The sequence below is a fragment of the Dermochelys coriacea genome, chromosome 4, assembly GCF_009764565.3.
Source record: "Dermochelys coriacea isolate rDerCor1 chromosome 4, rDerCor1.pri.v4, whole genome shotgun sequence".
Classification (NCBI taxonomy): Eukaryota; Metazoa; Chordata; order Testudines; family Dermochelyidae; genus Dermochelys; species Dermochelys coriacea.
The window spans coordinates 40,449,773-40,469,144 of record NC_050071.1 but is presented as its reverse complement, the minus strand read 5'-3'; the positions used below and the strand labels follow the sequence as shown (position 1 = coordinate 40,469,144).

General features: G+C 41.1%; 1 protein-coding gene across 6 annotated transcripts in view; it reads left to right on the top strand.

Moving 5' to 3' along the window:
• Positions 1 to 19,372, top strand: part of PDE5A (phosphodiesterase 5A) — a 91,565-nt gene that overhangs the window by 43,007 nt on the left and 29,186 nt on the right. For 4 of the 6 annotated variants that reach the window (XM_038398508.2, XM_043513092.1, XM_038398514.2 and 1 more), the window contains exons 8-11: positions 989 to 1,097; positions 4,406 to 4,490; positions 10,979 to 11,154; positions 12,567 to 12,626. In XM_038398508.2, the coding sequence (XP_038254436.1) occupies positions 989 to 1,097; positions 4,406 to 4,490; positions 10,979 to 11,154; positions 12,567 to 12,626 (430 nt within the window). The remainder of the gene's footprint in view (positions 1 to 988; positions 1,098 to 4,405; positions 4,491 to 10,978; positions 11,155 to 12,566; positions 12,627 to 19,372) is intronic. The other 2 variants (XM_038398510.2, XM_043513093.1) reach the window with 1 other exon arrangement.

Genomic DNA, 19,372 nt, shown 5'->3' with positions numbered 1-19,372 from the left:
ATTCAGCTGGTTGAGGTAACATCTTTTATTGGACCAATGTCACGCATCTTGTCTCTAATATCTTGGGACTGATAATGGCTACAACTAAATGGCATATATTCATCTGTCATTCATTTTTATCCTTCATTCTTGTAGAATACATTGATTTATTCCTAAGTTTAGTATTTTTAATACATCTCTACCTATCCTAACATTTAAAAGTATAATTTCCTCTGGATGCTTACACAAGACATAACTACATTTTACAGCTTATCTACATCAGAAAGTTGCACTGGTTTATCTTAAATAGTTTTTTAACCAATTTAGTTAAATTGGTGCAGATCCCTGTGTGGACGCTTATATTTCATTTGAAATCAGGCTTATTTCAGTTGAGCTTAAATCAGTTAGCAACAAGTTTAAACTAAACTGAAATAAGCCAAACTTAAACCAAAATGTCTGCACAGGGGTTTGCATTAAAACAGTTAATTTTTAAACTTGAATTATACAATGCAGCTTGTTCATGTAGACAAGTCCTTATCAGAACCACAAATATGTAGAGAGAACTTGTATGAATTTTAAAAGAAGTCACATGCGTGCCTGGAGTGCTAAATACACCCACACATCTCCCGCATTTCATTTGTAATTGAGTAAACAAAATAAACACATGCATCAGAGATAAGACTTATAATGTTTCTCTCAGAATATGGTTAATTGTTTGGACTTTTGTAGTGATGTGCACAGTATGGAACGACTGGACATTATCATCTCTATTCAATTTAAATGAGACGTGGATATGCAAAATTGGGCTGTCTGAGTCACTTAACTGTAGCACAGCCTACGATTATGTGTTGGGTTGGAGATGATGGTGGATCTGGGCTTGGGAATTGATCACACCTATCCCTTTGATTTACACATGATATATTTTACATTTGCTTAGAATTATTGCATGTCCCAGTGTCATATAAAGAATACCATGAATAATATCTGTCTGTCCTTGCTGTTCCATCAGGGACTATGACGCAAACAAAATAAATTATATGTATGCTCAGTATGTCAAGAATACCATGGAGCCTCTTAATATACCAGATGTCTGCAAAGACAGAAGATTTCCATGGACAGTAAGTAAAGTGAAATTGGGTTCGGAATCCAGTAATAAAAGACACAGATGATTTTTTGTGTACCTTTCATATATGACCAAGTCTTGTGTGTGCTACCCTTATTACTACTATCATGGCTGTATTTATTGACTGCCGATGCTCAGAACTGTTTAAACTTAGAGGAAGATATGGTGCCCAGCCCAAGGAGTTTACAGACAATACAGTTCTGACACACAGTGGGGCAGAGTGGCCAGAAGATGGATTTATCACAAAGAAAATCAGTATAAAAATAAATCTAACTTTACTTATTTACTAGAGAATACATTTCCTAGGCCAAGAGAAGGAAGTATGTTCTAAGGGAGGTTTGAATGAAGACAGGATGGAGGCTTTCCACATCAATCCTGAGGACAGGCCACCACAGTTTGCTGTATGATTTGGGAGTAGACTCAGAAGTTCTTTCTCCCACTTTTAGTCTGGAAGAGGTTAGCCATGATACAGATGTGAACTGTTTGCTGTTCTGAGGGAGGTGCAACTGTACTTCTCTTCAACACCTCATGCTTCCCAGTCCGCAGAGCAGCACCAGGAAGAGCCAGCTTGTGGCAGGGTGTCCCAGTGACCACATGGATAGAAACTCAAGATTTAGGAAGGAAGGGACAATTGGTAACAAACAGACCAGTGTATTGGAATGCCCAAGCAACAGCTCTGGTGTCCCTGTCAGCAAAAAGCAAACTGTGCCTCTTACTCCCAGAACAGTGCCTGGAAAGTCGCCTGGTCTTCTTGTTACATTTTTGCAAAAGCAGGTTGGTTTATTATGAGCTAATACATTTGTAGGAAGCCTCTTAGACAGTGGATGAGGGAGAGAGGGAGGAGGGAGTGTATTACTGTCAACAGATGGGCTTCCACTATACTCTCTCCCTTCTGGGGTTAAGCAGCAGGCAGGGCAGAAGGTACAATGTCCAACAAGATTGTTCCAATAACTGGATAATAGGGGCTGCTGGAGAGTTATGCAGTGCTTCCCCTTTTTTAGCTGTGCATGGTTTAGTCACACTGGGAGCTGAGTGCTCTGCACTTTGCAGGATAGAGCCTATGACTAGCCCCATTTAATGGCTCATCGTGGGGGCGGGAGGTACAAAATGGATGCCCTGGATTAGGTAGACAAAGAAATAGGTTACTATTTGTCAGAAAATTTAAAATACATAAATACATTTTTGGACCAGTTTCAAAGAGGTGTTTGTTTAAGACTAGCCCTTTGATTTGGCATCAGAATTTGAATTTTCTGCTCATGCAGAAATGCATTGTTCCCTGGACTCTAAATGATTTATTATGCCCAAGAAAAATGTTGACATGCATTTACTTCTAGATACATGTGCATACATGGACAAAGAAGAAACAATAGTACTGCTGCAGAGGAATTCTGGATAATCTATTTTTCAGCACAATGACATTGAGTCCACATCTTATACTCCTTTCCTATCTATTCTCCCTCCCTCCATTTCTCCAAACAATTGATCACTGGTCTATTTTATGTAAGCTGTGTGCAGTGTGGGGTGCTTCAAAATTCACTCAAGTCAGTGGAGAGACTCCATGGACCTTGGATTAGGCCACATAGGAACATTACCTTGGGGCCATTGGTTCTCCTCCTCCTCCAAGTGCTTAACTAGCTTTCATGAAAGCCCTCCTTCAGTATCTCTCAACTGTAATTGCTGGAGAGTTAGGAGGAAAGGAACATTTGGGACAAATAATGGTTGCAGCTTGGAAAAAAACGTTAATGGTTTAAACACTAAATAATAGGGGAATCAATGGAAGAGACAGGAGAAGAGGAAACCAAAGACTGGCAAGAACAGAAGGAAATATTAGGGAGGGAAAAAGAGGAGAAAGTGGGAAGGAAAAATGGAGTGACCGTGGACAGAAGGGAAGGACATGCATGAAGAGGGAAGAATAAGAGTAGAAAACAGATCTACTTGGAATGGATAGGATAATTTTCACCACTGACTCAAGTTAATGGAAAAACTTGTCACCTAACAAAGTAGAAACACTTTAGAAGGGCAGCATGCAAGGTCGCACTTCGGTCCACACTGGCATAGAAAATAACTGATGTCTTTGTGTCATTTTGAGGAAAGCAAGCAAATCTTTGGTTGATTGCTGATGTTCAAAGATGGAGAATTGGTGTATGGGGATGAAAGATGAATCATGAAATCAAGGCTGCCTGCCAGTTTCTTTTCTCTCCATCCCAGTTTAGGCTTTAGGACTCTCGATAACCCCCAAAGTATTATTAGCTCATTTTTCATTAGCACCCTGCAACTGTTGCAAATTGTTGCATTTATAATGATTGAGCTTACCATTGAGTATTCGGACAGACATCCTCATACCTATGTAACTAACTATTGAGCAAGTGTATAAAGTGCAACAGCAGATCTTTGAAGATATGTGTCTGTGCACCTGAGAGGAGAGTTGAGACAATAGTTGTTACCAGCAAAATTAACACATTGCAGACAAGAGCAACACAGTACAGGTCACTGTGTTCCAAACTCTGGTCTGTGAAGAGCTGGCTGGTTTCAGGAGGCTGGTGTTCCTCCTTATTTCCAGTTAATTTCACACGTATCAAGGCTCTTAATTGCAAAGAAGTGCCTGGAGTCATATAAAGCATTACACATTACATCATCCCTTTGAAAGTTTTCTACAAAGCATATGCTCTCCTATACTGTAGACAAAATGTTCCTTTATTTGTGCAATGATCATGCCTGTAAGGCTAAAGAGAAACTAACCCAGGCAGCCAAGAATCAAAGAAATTTCTGAGCTGAAATATTAGCATGCTAATATTTTTTCCTTCCCTTTTATGGAATCAGACATTGGGCCATGCTTTGTTCTTAGTTATCCCTATGAGATTCCAATACTAGGTGTAACAGAGCAAAATTAGGTCCGTTTTCTTTCATTACTTAAGAATCCTCACAACTGGGGAAGCGGAGAAGGTATCTTAGAGCCCCACTAATTTCTCCTCAGCTACTTTAAGTTGAAAATCTGTCCCGAGTGTACAATACAGTCATTTTCATTCTAATGAAAGGAACTATCATAAAATGAAAAAGTGGACCCAAATGACTGAAAATTCATCTTGAAACTTTGTTATTATTCATTTATTTATTTATTATTCCCAAGTACCCATTATCTAGATGATGCAGAAACACAAATGAAGACATGGTCCCTGCCCCCAAAGAGTTTATAGTGTAAGAATTACAGTTTTATAATCTGCCTTCCTTGCATGGCCTGCCAATCAGGGCTCATGAATAGATCTATCTGTAAGTTTTTAACTGTATTCTTTATTTGCTTAACAGAATGAAAATGCAGAAAATGTAAACCAGCACATAAAAAGTTTGCTTTGTACACCAATAAAAAATGGGAAGAAGAATAAAGTGATAGGTATTACCATTTTGATTTGTTTACATTTCTACTTGCACACTGCATGCCCAGTCATTAAACAAAATATCATAACATGCATCTAACTGTTGTCTTTATGTGAGAAAAAAGTATTGATATTATACTGCTGGATACTTCTGTATAATTTTGGATACTTGTGTATAATTGTTATACAGAAGTATTTCTGTACTCCAGAGTAAAATCTCAGCAACATGAAATCTAAAATCACATGAGAAAATCCTTAAGCACAATGAAATAGTTGTCATGCTTTTAATTCAGGGCACCTTTTAATTCTGTCATTTTTTTTTACCTACTACAGATGAAAAAATACCAATAACACCTCAATAATTTTTTTCTACTTTTTCTGTTTATTTCCTTTGTGCGCCTGCACTCTGCTGGTAATTATTTTCATGGTATCCCCTGTAAACAGTCAGAGTTCCTTGTTCTTTGTATGGGTCTTTTGCATCACAGTAGGTAAGAGAAAAGCTTTCTTTAAAAAATAAGAAAATATAAAAGCCTGAGACACCTGCATATAGACTAAAGGGGAGAAGAAGCACCTGAAACTACTTCCACCTCTTCTTTTATATTTTATTGTTTAGATTTCATGTTGATAGTGACTTTTTAACATTACATATGCTCAATTAATGTAACAAATTATAATGTAAAAATACTAGTCTAATCAATATTGTATTGAGGAATAGGAAGGACAGTCTATGGGATGATCTCTCTAATCATCCAGCTCGTTTGTGCCACTCAGCTGGTGCAAAGAGGCCAGAACTGATCACAACTGGTCAGCAGAAAATCCCCCTGTTGGAGGGTAATGCCCAGGAGATGTAAGTGTGCTAGTGCTGAAATTTTCACCTGTCAAACAACTCTTCTGGCATGGGGGCATTTTGGGGACAAGGAGCAAGCATAGTGGAGCTGCACCTATTAACCATCCGGCAACAGTGGTGCAAGTTGGAGCTCGCTCTAACACTCATCAGGGGGCTGAGTGGCCTGATTACAGATCTGGAAATGGTTCTGAGGAAGCCCCACACCCAGAGCAGAAAGCAGAGCTCAACCACAAGAGTGAAATCCTAAGGCTCAAACATTAATTTCTACTAAGTCCTTACACACAAGAATTCCCATTGTCTCAATGGGAGTTTGGACTGATTGATTGGAATTCACTTGGGTAAAGGCTGAGCCAAAACTAAGGAAGGGCCTCAGGATCTCCTCCATAGGTATTTCACATAGCCCTAGTTTAGACTAGGAGTAAAGATGTGTTTTAAAAACAGCTAACATTTTAAAACTTTAATGTGGACGTAGAAAGATTTATTATAACAGTTCAAGGTAGACTCTAGTGGGTAGCCTGGGGTTCATCTCGACTAACATACCTGTTAAAATACAGCTGGCCATGCATATTGGGATTTAGGTAACTTGGAAGGCTTTGTATAGGTTCTTGAATAAAGCATACATGACCATGGAAAAATAACGGATGGGATTCTGGGTGGCACCTGTAAGAGGGGCAGCACCGAACTTGCAGCCCAAGGGATGTGGGAAGCTACGGTGGTTTTAAGCCACAGTATGGGTCTTGATATAATGTAGACTGCCTTGGGGGCCTATATAAGTTATGACAGCCTCCCTATGGGCTGAAGCCCTACATGTGGTGACCCTGCCCCTGATGTGTCCCTCCTGTCCCCAGCCCCGCCTCTATCACACTCTCTACTACAAGGCTTACAAGGGAGTTCTCCAAGCGCTATCTTACAGCTGTTTTCCTCAGTTCCTGCATCAGGAGAATCCTCCCCATGCCAGATCTGGGTGTTTGGAGTCCCTTTACACTACTCCAGACCTTTTAGCCAGAGTACAGGGCTCAGAGCCTGGGTGATGACTCAACCTAGGTATTCTTAGTCATTAAAGTCTCTGTACCATAGGCCTTTAAATATGTTTATAGTGTGAACATTTTCTAAAAAGAAAAGTGAATCAAACGAGAAAAAGCTACAAGATGCATGTAATGAATGATCCAGTGACTAGGTAGTGCCAAAAGTCACGCTTCACACTCAGTACAACTTCATGAAGATCCTGCAAAGCAGCTAGATGTTACCCATATGTCAGGATAATTCAGCATCTATATCCTTTAGCTAATGGAACAGGCCCAAGGTAATAAATGACACTGTCACATTTTTCATGTACTGCTGATGTAATCTTTTAGTATAGTCTGTATCATGTTTTATTACAAGCTTTTGTTCGTTATTTGAACAAAGCTGTAAGATAGAAAATCTACTTCTATTCCCCTATTATACTTGTGTAAATCTAGAGTAAACTCCATTGAAATCACTGGATTTTACTTACTGATGTAACTTACTGTAAAAAGGGATGAATCAGCCTCAAAGAACAGAAAAATGTCTGCAAGTGGGTGAATATAACAAATGTATGCTCTTGTGTAAAGTTACACCAGGTTTTATATTTCATACAGTTATGAGATATTTCTTTAAGAAATCAGTGGTTTCAATCGTAAAGTGAGATGGTTGCTACTGAGTTTTGCTTGGTGAGTACAATTGTATAATCCTTTCATGGGATCCACATAACTCCAGATTTTGTCTCACGTCTTTCTGCTGTTTCTCCCATTTAGTGTAAGCATCTCCATTATTGCTGTAGGTCAACTTATACGGCTCTCAGAGCAGTGACACATAATGTCTGCCCCTCCTTACTCTTTCTAGGCTTTGGCTTCTGTGACAGCACAGTGGCAATGCTGTCGTTGGTCCTGTAGAGTAACATTTTCAAAAGTATCAAAGTCCCATTTCAAAAGAGACTAAGGACCTTAAAGCCTGTTGAGTCTCAAACAGGATTTCAGTTCCTAGATGAAAGCCATTTTTTTGAAAGTGGAACTTCAGTTCATACAGTGCATCTGCACTTCGAGCTGGAGGTGTAATTTCCAGCTTAGGTAGACATACACATGTTCACTTTGATTGAACTAGGGATCTAATAATAACAGTGTAGCTGTAGCAGGATGGGCTAGCCACCCGAGTAAGTATATAGGGAACATACTGTGGATAGCTAGCTTGTCCCACCACCCACGTCACCACAACTACACTTCTGTTTTTGGCATGCTAATTTGACCAAAGTGAGTGCACGTACGCTACCCCAGCTGGAAATTCTACCTCCAGCTCGAAGTGTGGAATGTACCCTAAAGTCACTTGGGAGCCTTTGAAAATGTAATCCCTGGTCTGTAGATTTGCAGGATTAGAAACCATGTATATGTGCCTTTTCCAGAAGCAAGAAGTTACCCAAGACTATATAATGGGGACAGTTCCTGAGGGAACTGTCGTGTGTACGTTTCTGACAGCAGTTGCCATCCAGCTTCCCTATCTCTCAACCACCCACACCATCGAATTCTGCAGAATCCTAAGTGTATGTTGTTTTGTAGAAAGGAGTTTCCAATGACTACATAGGGGAAATGGGGGAATACTTCATAGTCAGTGCTCCTACCTCCATATGTATTTTTGGGCCTCATTTCATGGAGACAGATTGTTCTTAGTCGCCAGCTCCATGTAGCTGATGGAAACAGAAGTTCCTCAGAGAGGAATTATCTTTAACTTGTCTAGTTCTCAGGATTTACATTTTATACCAACTGCTTTTATGGGACTGTAGTGCACTGTATGATCTCTTGTTTTGAATACTCTACCAATCCACAGAAAGCTGAGTTGAAGATTGAAATGATTTGGGCACAATTAGGAATTTTTCACTGTGCTTGTTGCTCTAGGACAGACTTTTAACTCCTCATACAGGTTTTTCTATTGTTTGCTGTTCAAATTCATGATTAAAAGTCTCAGGCAGGCTGCATTATGTAGGTATATTTTTATTTTTTAAGCTAAATGTCTCTGACAAGAACAGTACATTTTTCTGGGAGAGCAGCTTTCTCCATCTGCAACAAAGCAAAAAAACCTTTCTGTTTGGTCTCCTTTTGGGCCTGCATACCCTTTAAATATGTGCTGAGAGCATTATAGAAACCTTCTGTGGTTTTATAAGTATGCCCCCAAAAAGAATTTGGGCTCCTTTAATTCTGATGTGCATGGACCCACTGATGCCTCATGGGAAAACTTTTGAAAAACATTCTATTTAGAGAATGCTTTGGCTTATATGTCATGCAGTATATTTACTGTAATTCTCTCCCCCTATTTTTATTAATAGAGGCATTTACATGAAAACAAAGTCTATGTTTTTCAGAGTTCATCTGATCTTCTGGTTTAGTCACTGCTGGAAGTCATAATCCCCTATTCATTACATCACAGTTGCTATGGAAATGCATAATGTCATAAACAGCACTAAACAGAGAGTTGAAACTGAGATCCATGAGATTGTCCCACACCCTCAAAAGAGTCTAGTGATAGATCAGTTCCTCTTTCACAGAGGGAAACCAATCCATTTCCCAATTCATTCTTATTCATGTTGTGTATTATCTATATAGCTGTAGTCCTGAAAGATCCCAATGAGAGATCAGTGAATCACTGTGCTAGGCACCATACTCCTACATCACAAAAAGACAGTTTTGCCCCAAAGAGTTTATAATTCAATTACAACATTTCTGTTGATTTCAGTGAGAGCAGGATCTGGTTTGGGAGAATTTCCCATAATAGGGCATAAGTTGGCAAAAAAGGGACACTTACTGTGCTATAAGTAGATTGGAAATTGTTCTGTGTACAGAACCTTTACATTTCAAAGAACTCATTCCATATATAGGTGCAGCAATCATTTTGTTCTCAGAGTTGCTATTACAGTTGCTATTATTGCTCAGAGTGGACTGTTACAGAGAAGACACATCAAGACTTGGATATTTCTTGTTGTTTTTCCTTAATCTAAAATGAGGATTTTGAGGAAAATGATAGATTGCTAGCAATGGTGGGAATTTTCTGTAAACATTCCATAGTGTAGACAAGGCCTTAAAAAGGTGCTGATTACACCCGCTCTTGATATAGTTGCAAAAAGTTTCCATTATAATTCCCACCCCATCCCCATTCCCCTTTTCAGAAGCTGAGAGCAGCTCTGGCATTGTTGAGGCTCTGACCACATTATAAGAAACAAAAAGTCAGGAATCCAAATTCTTCTCCCATTTATAGTGGTGTAATTCCAGAAGCAAGAAAATGCAAAAGTTACAGTTCCAATAGCAGTTTTAGTTGGGTGTCACCCCAAAATAGTGTTTTGTATTCCTGTTGTGTTGGTGAAATATATAGTTTAATATATTATTGTTTATACTATTAAATGTATGGCATAAAAAGCACAAAATATGCAATATGACAAAACTATATCTTCAATCATAATTTTTGCATTTCCTAACTCATTATAATTTTTAACGGTTCATCTGTAACTTTTCAGTGGCATAATTATTTACATTTGATCAGGCAAGTGTTTGCCCTCATAGTCAAAAATGTTAGCGGCATATACACAGAAAGTTCTGTGTGTATGTTATCGAACAAAGTCAGTTGAACTTGGTGATTACATCTATAGCTGTTTATTTTTAATAATAAGCCATCTGCAGTTAGGGCTTGATCCAAACCCAACTGAAGTCAACAGGAGGCTTTCCAGTGACTTAAATGGGCTTTGATCAGGCCCTTTATTGGAGAGGCCACATCTCCATCAAACTGCGGTGAGCAACCTGTGGCTCATCAGGGTAATCCGCTGGTGGGCCGCGAGACAGTGTTTACATTGACTGTCCACAGGCACGCAGCTCCCAGTGGCCGCGGTTCGCTGTTCCCAGCCCATGGGAGCTACAGGAAGTGGCAGCCACCACATCCCTGCAGCCCGCGCTGCTTCCTGCAGCTCTCATTGGCCGGGAACGGTGAACCGTGGCCATTGGGAGCTGCGTGCCTGTGGACAGTGAATGTAAACACTGTCTTGCGGCCCACCAATGGGTTACCCTGATGGGCCGCAGGGTGCCCACCATTTCCATAGATCATAGCAAGCACACTTGAACTTTGAGCCTGAACTTGAAGTATTTTCTGTTTTTGTTTTGTTTTTTAACTTTCCGGTACTGTTTCAAATAAGGAAGTGCAAACTTTATGTGCCACTATCCTGACATTCAAAACTGTTTTTTTGGCATGATTACAAAAATCTAATTAGTCTCTGAAGGACAAATTGTCTTTAGGGATTAAGTCTATCTAAATTACTTTTAACAATAAGTCAAGAAGAAAACTGCCCTTTAGAATTTTGCACGATAATGCAGGCTATACAGAGCTACCTATCTGCATTGTAGATCTTAATGAATACATGTAAATCTACAGACCAACATATAGTAGTATAGTTTTTATTCTTTGGCGTATTAAAATAATTCTAGTAAAGTCCTTTTATAGCATTCTAATTTGTGTCCTGTATATATTTGCTTTAAAAATACATTGATTATTTGTTTTATAGACTATAAGAATTCAGAGAGCTAATATCTTGTTCTGTTTTGTTTCACATAAGTGTGGTATTTTAGCAATTGCTGTATTACTTCTTTTCATTCCTGTGACCTGACGTAGGGGTTTGTCAGCTTGTAAATAAGATGGAAGAAAACTTGAGCAAAATCAAGGCTTTCAACAGAAATGATGAACAGTTTCTGGAAGCCTTTGTCATCTTTTGTGGCTTGGGGATCCAGAATACACAGATGTATGAAACTGTGGAGAGAGCCATGGCCAAGCAGATGGTGACATTAGAGGTGAGCTCAAAATCTAGGCAATCCTTATTTGGTTCACTATATAATCTAGTTTTGATCCAAATTCTGCTTTCCCTACTCACAACCTGAAACTACTCAGATGAATAAAGTGAGCAGCTGGCCCACTGTGTTAACAGGAGCTATACTTATTTGCTGCTTGTTTCTGTATTTGCATGCGTAGTATTTTATCTGTTGTATTTGAACTGTACTCATGGGATCCAGTGGTAGACATGAATGCTGCCTTCCCTAAACACCGTGCTGCACACTGACTACAGTGATCAACATAGGTGGTTTGTCCAATTGCACAGAAAGAGGAAATGGTTTGGGGGATTAGGGGTGTCCTCTTGTCTGAGGTTTTCTGTGATGATTTTGGCTCAGTCCTTTAGACAAACCAGAATATGCAATAACAGCAGGATTAGATTTTCTGAAACTTCCTTGAGCTCCGTCAAAATATATTAAGCATAAATGTCATTTGGTCCTAGCCTTTGAATTGTTTACAGTTAGGTTTAATGGCCGTGGTGTTAAAGGAGGTTCTAACATGATATGCTGAATTACTTGAAAGATAACTGTAAGCCTGAAACTTAAATTTTGTAGACTTTGGATCTGTCCAATATGTATATAAGACTGTTTGCAAAATTTCTAAAATGTGGATTATGTACCCAATAGCTTCTAAAGGAAACATTACAACTCTCATGTAAACATGTAGTTAGTCGCTTCAAGCTGGGCAGATGATAACCGTACTGTCAAGTAATTTCAGTGCTTTTTAAAAATAAGGTTGGGTGGTTTATTTACATCTCACATTAGTGACTGTGTTGGTTTATCATTTAAAAAATAAAATTCTATAAAGTTGTAAAAAAGTCTTTTTTTAAAAAAAGCCAGAACTGAACTCTTAGTTGCACATATGTTTAAAGGAACCCAACACAGTAGCATTCTCCTCTCTTTTATTCTCACAATTAAAAAATTATGGGTTTTTTTGTTAATTTAAAACAAAAATATTTTCTCCTGGACTGAAACCTCTTCTTCCAAATTTTATCCAGGACAGAATTTTCTTTAACATCTGAGTTATAAACCCATGAAAGAAAGAGACTTATTTTGGGAACAATGTCATCCCATAGTCATAGCTGTGCTGTGCTATATTTGTCTCTGAAATGGGGTATGAAAGCTTTCCCCAGAGAAGGGGTTTTGGTGATATTTTTTTAAAATCAGAGCTATTTGGTCATGTATAGATTTTCTTGGCCTGGCTATATAAAGAAGCTGCTATGATGAGCATTCCTATGCCCGTGCAGAGCTCCATTAAAATCAGTGCATTGCAGGCATAATCTCAACCTTTTTCTCTTTTTAAAAAAAAAAATGTAGATGCTTTTACAGTGCATGCTTTTATTTGTACTTCGGTTTCTTCATTCCTTATCCCACAGGTCCTTTCATATCACGCTTCAGCCACTGAGGAGGAAACAAGGGAGCTGCAGGTAACAGCGGTAATAGCATTTTTTAAATCATAGTAAAAAAATGCATTCTTAATATATGGAGCAATGAAGGATGGTCCAGTGTGCAGGGTAACAGTTTCAAAAGTGCCTATGTTAATTAGGTATCTAAGTTACAACGAAAATATATCTGTTGCTGAGTTTCATTGGTGTATCCTGGGTAAGGCTACGTTTTAGTCACAGGTATTTTTAGTAAAAGTCATGGACAGATTATGCACAGTAAACAAAAATTCATGGCCCATGACCTGTTCATGACTTTTACTATATACCCCTAACTAAAACTTGGCCAGGGGGCTGCAGGTGCTCTGAAGGGGCAGTCTGGGGGCACCGCAGGTGCTGGGGGGGGAATGGCCTGGGCCCCCCACTGGTGCTAGAGGGGAGGCAGGTGGCACGCAGCCCAGGACCCCTGCTGGTGTTGGGGGGGCGCAGGCAGTGGCTGGCAGCCTGGGACTCCTGCTGGTGTTGGGGGATGGGGAGGGTTGGAGGGGCTGGCAGGCTCCCTATCCAGGTCTATATGTCCCTGCAGCTCCTAGGGGAGGGGCAGCCAGGGGCTCTCCATGCGCTGCTCCCGCCACAAGTGCCGGCTCCACAGCTCCCATTGACTGGGAACCGCAGCCATTGGGAGCTGTAGGGGCAGGGCCTGCAGACACAGAGCCCTCTGGTGCCTCCACCTAGGAGCTGCAGGAACATGCCAGTGGGAGCCAGGGAGCCCCTCCATCCCCAAGGTAAGTGCTGCCCCATACCCCAACCCCTAGCCCTGAGACCCCTCCCACAATCCAAACTGCTGCTGCTGCAGAAGTCACAGAGGTCATGGAAAGTCACATTATCCATGACCTCCATGACAGACATGCAGCCTTAATCATGGGGCATGAAAAGACCGCAGTGCATCATGGGAGATGTAGTCTAGCCAGGGAGCATGGCCCATAGGGAGAATGGGGGCATTGGGGTTGAACCTACAACTACCATGAGACAGCACGGCAGCTCAGGCAGATGCAGAGTTTAACATTATCCCAGAATGAAAATTTTAGATATTTCTGGATCAAAATTTTTGATAACTTTTCATTCTACAAAATGTTTTATATTTCAGGTTTTCATCTGCTTTGGGATGAAAACAAATGTTGAAATATCAGAATTTCCACAGGACAGAAATTTTGTTTTTCTATCAGTTCTACCTAAATACTAATCCTGGGATATTATAATTAATGTATTCCCCTCCTTTTCTCATTGTGTACTTCTGTAGTTAACATTCACTACCCCATGAGTAACTGCATCTAGTAGGTCAAGGCATGTTTCATGCCTCTCCAGTTCTGGGACATATTGCTGATGCCCACTGTTTGTCCTTCCCTGAAGTTCTCAGTCATCACATTCTTCATTATAAAATTGAAGTTTGTTATTATTAGGTATGCTTCTAACTTAGATGGATGGCCTTAGATATCTCTTTTCCCTTCCTATCTCTTGCGTGTCTGGTAGAGTGCTCCTGGCTTTGATACCTATTGTCCTAGTCCCTAGGAGGCAACAATTGTGTTTTCTTTATTGGCCACACTTTCTTGGGCCACTTTTCCCCAACAGAGATACCACCCAGGAGAACATGCCTCTTCTTTCTAGTGGCTTCCATTCAGGGCTTGCCTCTTGATCACTGATTGGACTGCTGATCTCTGTTGGGTTCTTAGTCTGAGGACAGAATACCAACTGCAGGCAAAACTGTTAAAACAGTTCTTTTGTGCATTATCTTTTATTCTTACAGTTTTTAGTTTTCATTGAAGCCACATTCCTCCATCTTCCTTCATTTCTCATAGCCTCTGCTATTCTCTGCATTCTCTCAAATTGCCTTATCTATCCTGAAGATCCCTTTTGTATCTTTCCAGTTTTCTTACTTTATGGCTTTCTTCTCTTTGGCTTCATCTGTCTCTCAAGCCTCTCCATCCTTTCTCCAAATCAGAGAGGGCAGTTTACATTTCAAGATGGGTATCCCTTATGTTCTTTCATTTGTTGTACATGTCCCACACCAGACTGATTTTGATCCTTAATTTGCCATTCTTTTTAGTTCATCAATGACTGCAAAGTGTTTTGAGAGCCTCCGATCGAAAGTGCTATGGAAGTGCAGAATATTATTACTGTTATGGCAAATGGTGTTCATACTTTGGAATGTCTCTTCACTTCTTGGAACATCTTAGTGTCAAGGGACTCTGCTACCATAACAGCTCCCATGCTGCACTCTCCTGTTTGCTTCTCAGCTAACTTTTTTTGTGCTCTGTATTTTGCTCCCAGCTCAGCTTATGCCTTGTTTATGGCTTGGTTTACCACTCAGTACCTAACTCCTACACATGTCAAACTTTTGTTTGGATTCACTCCGTTGCTGACTCTTCTCTCTGAGACGAAAGATAAGCTTGAGGTCAATGGTGGTAACTGAAGTCAAGAGTTTTCAAACAAAAGGCAAATTTTGCTAAATTTGGGAATGCTTTCTAGATTTGTTTATTAAAACAATGTCGGGCAAATTTGGGCTTCAGACTGAGGCTAACATCGGGAGCTTGCTTTTTCCACTTTCTTTGAGCTTGGCACTTACGCTGTTATAGTCTCATATGTGTACATCTAGAGAATGTAAAATAACAACACATTCGTGGCTTAACAAAGTACACCACAGATCTTCTGGGGAGGCTGCTAGTGGCTAATTTCCTCCCAACCATCTGGTGGTTCTCTCAGGATTCAGAGACCACTAGTGAACTGTTTTCCCTCTGTATGATTTGTAGTACCATGAAGGGCCTCTGGTTGCTAGCCTGCTCCACTTTCCTATTGCAGAGACAATAGGCCTTTGTCAGTCTTACTACTTTGTGAAACAGGTCTTTATTTTCGGTGAGCCTCCTTTAAGTGAATAGAAGAATTAAACTGCACACAATAGTGGTAGATGACATCAAAAAGAAAACTTGCATTGTGTTTTGCATTTCATCATTCAGAGTTTGAATAATATTCTAAAGAATAACTCTTTTTATTGCCTATAACATCTTCTTGGAGGAACTATTATTTTTTTAAGAGAAAAGAACCCAAGCCAACTTAGTAGACCTTCTTCTGGTCATAATTCATGATGTGATGAGCACTACTGAGCATGCCAATGTTTGTTGGTTTATTTATGTTGATTTGTACAAAAGAGGGAGAGTTTTCTGTTCTGTTTTTATATACCAAGGTTCTGGTGCCTCTGCCATATGTTAAAAATACAATCAAACCAATGCACACAAAAATAACTGCAGCCTCCCCAAAACCACAAATGGAAAAACATAAGTCACACCAACCACAGACTCCAGCCTACAGCGCATTCACCTTTCCTCTCCAAAAGCCTGGAAAAGTGATCTGATTTGTAGCATGTGCTGAAGGCCAGCAGTTTGTGCTATTGTGAACAAGGACAGAGGTTGACTCCAGAGTGTAGGGTTCCTGACAGAGAAGGCCCTGCCAGCAGCTTCCTTTTTTTAAAGCTGGTCGACGTGTGGGGGGGGGTGGGATTCCAGTTTGAGTGTCTCTGCTGTACCACTGGAAGCCATACCCTGAGAGATGTGGTTTCTCACCAAAGCTGATCCCAAACGCTTTAGATCTTTATAGATCAAAACTGGCATTGGCCTAAAGAGGAGAAATTATTGGAATCTTTTTTCCTTCAAATTTTGAAATTTCATCAAAGTTCAAAACATTCTGACTAGTTCTATAGCTGGATGAAAAACGGGGAAATATATTTTGTGAATAATTTCTCAACATTTCCAGTTTGATTTTGAATTTCAACATTTCAGATTGTGACCTGTGCTGGGTCAATGGCAGGGTGTTAGGTTTCAAGGGTATGTCTACATTGCAGCTGGGAGTGAGCACCCCATCCTGGGTAGACAGAGTCGCACTAGTAGGGCTCGAGCTAGCATGCTAAAAATAGCAGGGTGGATGTTGGGGCTCCATCAGAGACTCAGACTAGCCACCCAAGCTCAAGCCAAAGGGGTTGGGTGCCCCCATATAGCAGGAAAGCCCATTTGCCAAAGATGCTGCCACTTCCTGCCCTATTATCATTTTCTGAATTGATTTAGAGTGCAGCCCCTTGTCGAACACATTGCAGTAGTCTAATCTCAAGGAGACAATGGCCTGGAGCCTGGTAGCAAGGTTCACAACAAAAGAAATGATCTCAGTCTCTTGACCAGCTGTGTATGGGCGAAGAAGATCTCCTAGTCACTGCTGCTACATGATCATCTAACAGCAGCTGGGGTTCCAGTAATGCCCCAGATCTTTAACTTGAGTAACAAATGGTGGGCTCACATTCTCTGTTAAAGGGCCAGATAAGATCTTTGCCATACCTTCAGTTGCTAACCCCATCTCACCAGCATCACTTCTATCTTAATACTGTCTGGAAGCATATTAAACCCAGCAAAATGAGTCTGTGTAAGTTGATTTAAGATCACCTTCAATCAGCTAGTCCTTATCCAGGCTTACGTCCCTATCAAACCCCAGGGAAGGCATTTGGCAGCATTTGAGTCAGATGAAATTCAGAAAAAGAGCTGGGTGTCATCAGCATACTGAAAACACTGCCAGCCCAAGCCTCATCACTAATTCTTCCAGTGACTGAATATACACATTCAACAACAAGGGGCACAAGATAAAAACTCTATGAAACACCACATGAGAAAATCCTAGTCTTAGAAGAATGGCTGCTCACAACTACCTTCTGAAACCTCTCAGAGAGAAATGAAACCATGGAAGACTGCCCCCCACCACCCCATCTACTCTCAATGAGGTTTGCAAGTGAGCAAGGTAGTGCACTGATAATACAAATTGCTGCCGTGCATCTAAAATGAAAACTGACACCTAGGACAATTGCCAGATAGATGTTTTCATCTAAAATGATTGTAGATCTCCAAATACCCATTCAGTAATTTTCAGACAGTTCCGAGTATAGTATTACAGCCCATTATCTGACGTGTCAGTAGACTCTTTGTTCCTAAACCAGGGTAAGAAGCTAATCTTGCTCTTCCTTTAAAAAAAAAATCTTTAAAAATCTGTAGTCAACAAACCCCATTTCTGATATACACTCATGAAAGCATTTTTCTTAATTTGTTTACATTTTTAGCAACAGAATAAAACACTTGGAAATGGCACAAAACTGAGCTGTTTATCATATTTATCATGTTTATCATATTTTTCTGGAGCCATCTGGCAGCTGTTTTAGGAGGGTTGGAAGTCAAACAACTCTCAAGAACAAATGGATCATTTTAAGTTGGTTGGAAGTTGGTGCTCCTAGGCCCAGTTTTAACTTAAATACAGGGTAAATGTTTGTTCCTAAATCTTAACATATACTCTGCATTAGGAATGAGTATTTCTGTCTTTGGCTAGAAAGAACAGCTCTGTTTATACTTTTAACCTGTTTAAGGTCCTGATCTGGGAAAGTACGGCATAAGTCTATCCCGTTTTAGAATTGTACTTTAGCACATGCTTGAGTGCTGTCCTAAATAGGGTTATTTCTCTGAAGCAGAGTCTAGTCACTGGAAGACATGCATTTTTGCACCCATCTACATGTGCTTAGCAGTTAGACCATTGGAGTTATAGGCAGCAGGTAGCTAGGGCTAGAGGGACTCAGCCAACAAATGTGAGCTATGTTGCTAGGGGGTGGCCCAGCAGCAGGACAAGCAAGGAGAGTCCCTGGAGCCCAGTGGCAGGCGGTGAGGTGGATCTACAGGGCCCTGGCAGGGAGCTGCGGCAGAGTCCGTCCTGAGTGTGTTCAGTGCCCAGCGAGCCAGACCCCATTCCTGGCATGGTGGTGACAAGTCTGTCCCTTCCCTTCCAGCAGAGCTGGGGCTGGTGTCCATGAGGGAGAGAGGAGCGGTGAGACAGAAGGAGGAGAAGAGAATCATAGAATATCAGGGTTGGAGGGACCTCAGGAGGTCACCTAGTCCACCCCTCTGCTCAAAGCAGGACAAATCCCCAACTAAATCATCCCAGCCAGGGCTTTGTCAAGATGGGGGGAAGGGGCTGTGGAGGAGGGAAGCCAGACCCAGCTACGGCCAGCTGTGGTCACTGGCACTACCACAGAGCTCCTTGTGCTCCTAGCCCCTTGCCCCTCCCACAGCCCCTCCAAATAATCCACCTATACCTGACCTAGCCCTCAACCACTGCTTAAACTCATCCAGCTCCCTGCTGCCCCATCCCCAAATAAACACCATAACCCTCTCCTGCCCCCGACATAAACCCAAACTCTACAAACCACATTATTCTGCCACAGCCCCACCCATCCGCCTTCCCACTACACCAACCCTCATCTCCCCAATAAACTCAATACATCATAAACCTGCCCCAAGCAACACCCCCATGAAATATGACCCTGCCTAATCCCTCCCTCCATTCCCTAAAGCCCCAAATACCCTCCCCACCATTGCTCATTCCCCTCTTAAAACCTCCCAATCCCCGAAATAATACTTCGCTCCCCCCAACCTCCTATTTCACTCCTGCGCCCTGTCAGTCCATGACCCCTTCCTCCCCCCCCAGGGCACTTCTGCTGCCACCAGCACCCAAGTCCATCTACCGTACAGATCACCTCAAATGTCACCACTTCCTGACTGCACCAACCCCCTCTTCCATCCTTCATTTGCTCCAGGCACTTATGGCTCCCCGAGGAGCTCCCTGCAGGGTCCCTCACCCCTTTAGCCCTGGCTAAAGCATCCCATCTTCACTTTGGGGTGTTACATGGGGCTGGTGACTGTTTTCATCCTCCTCTACACTCCCCCTCC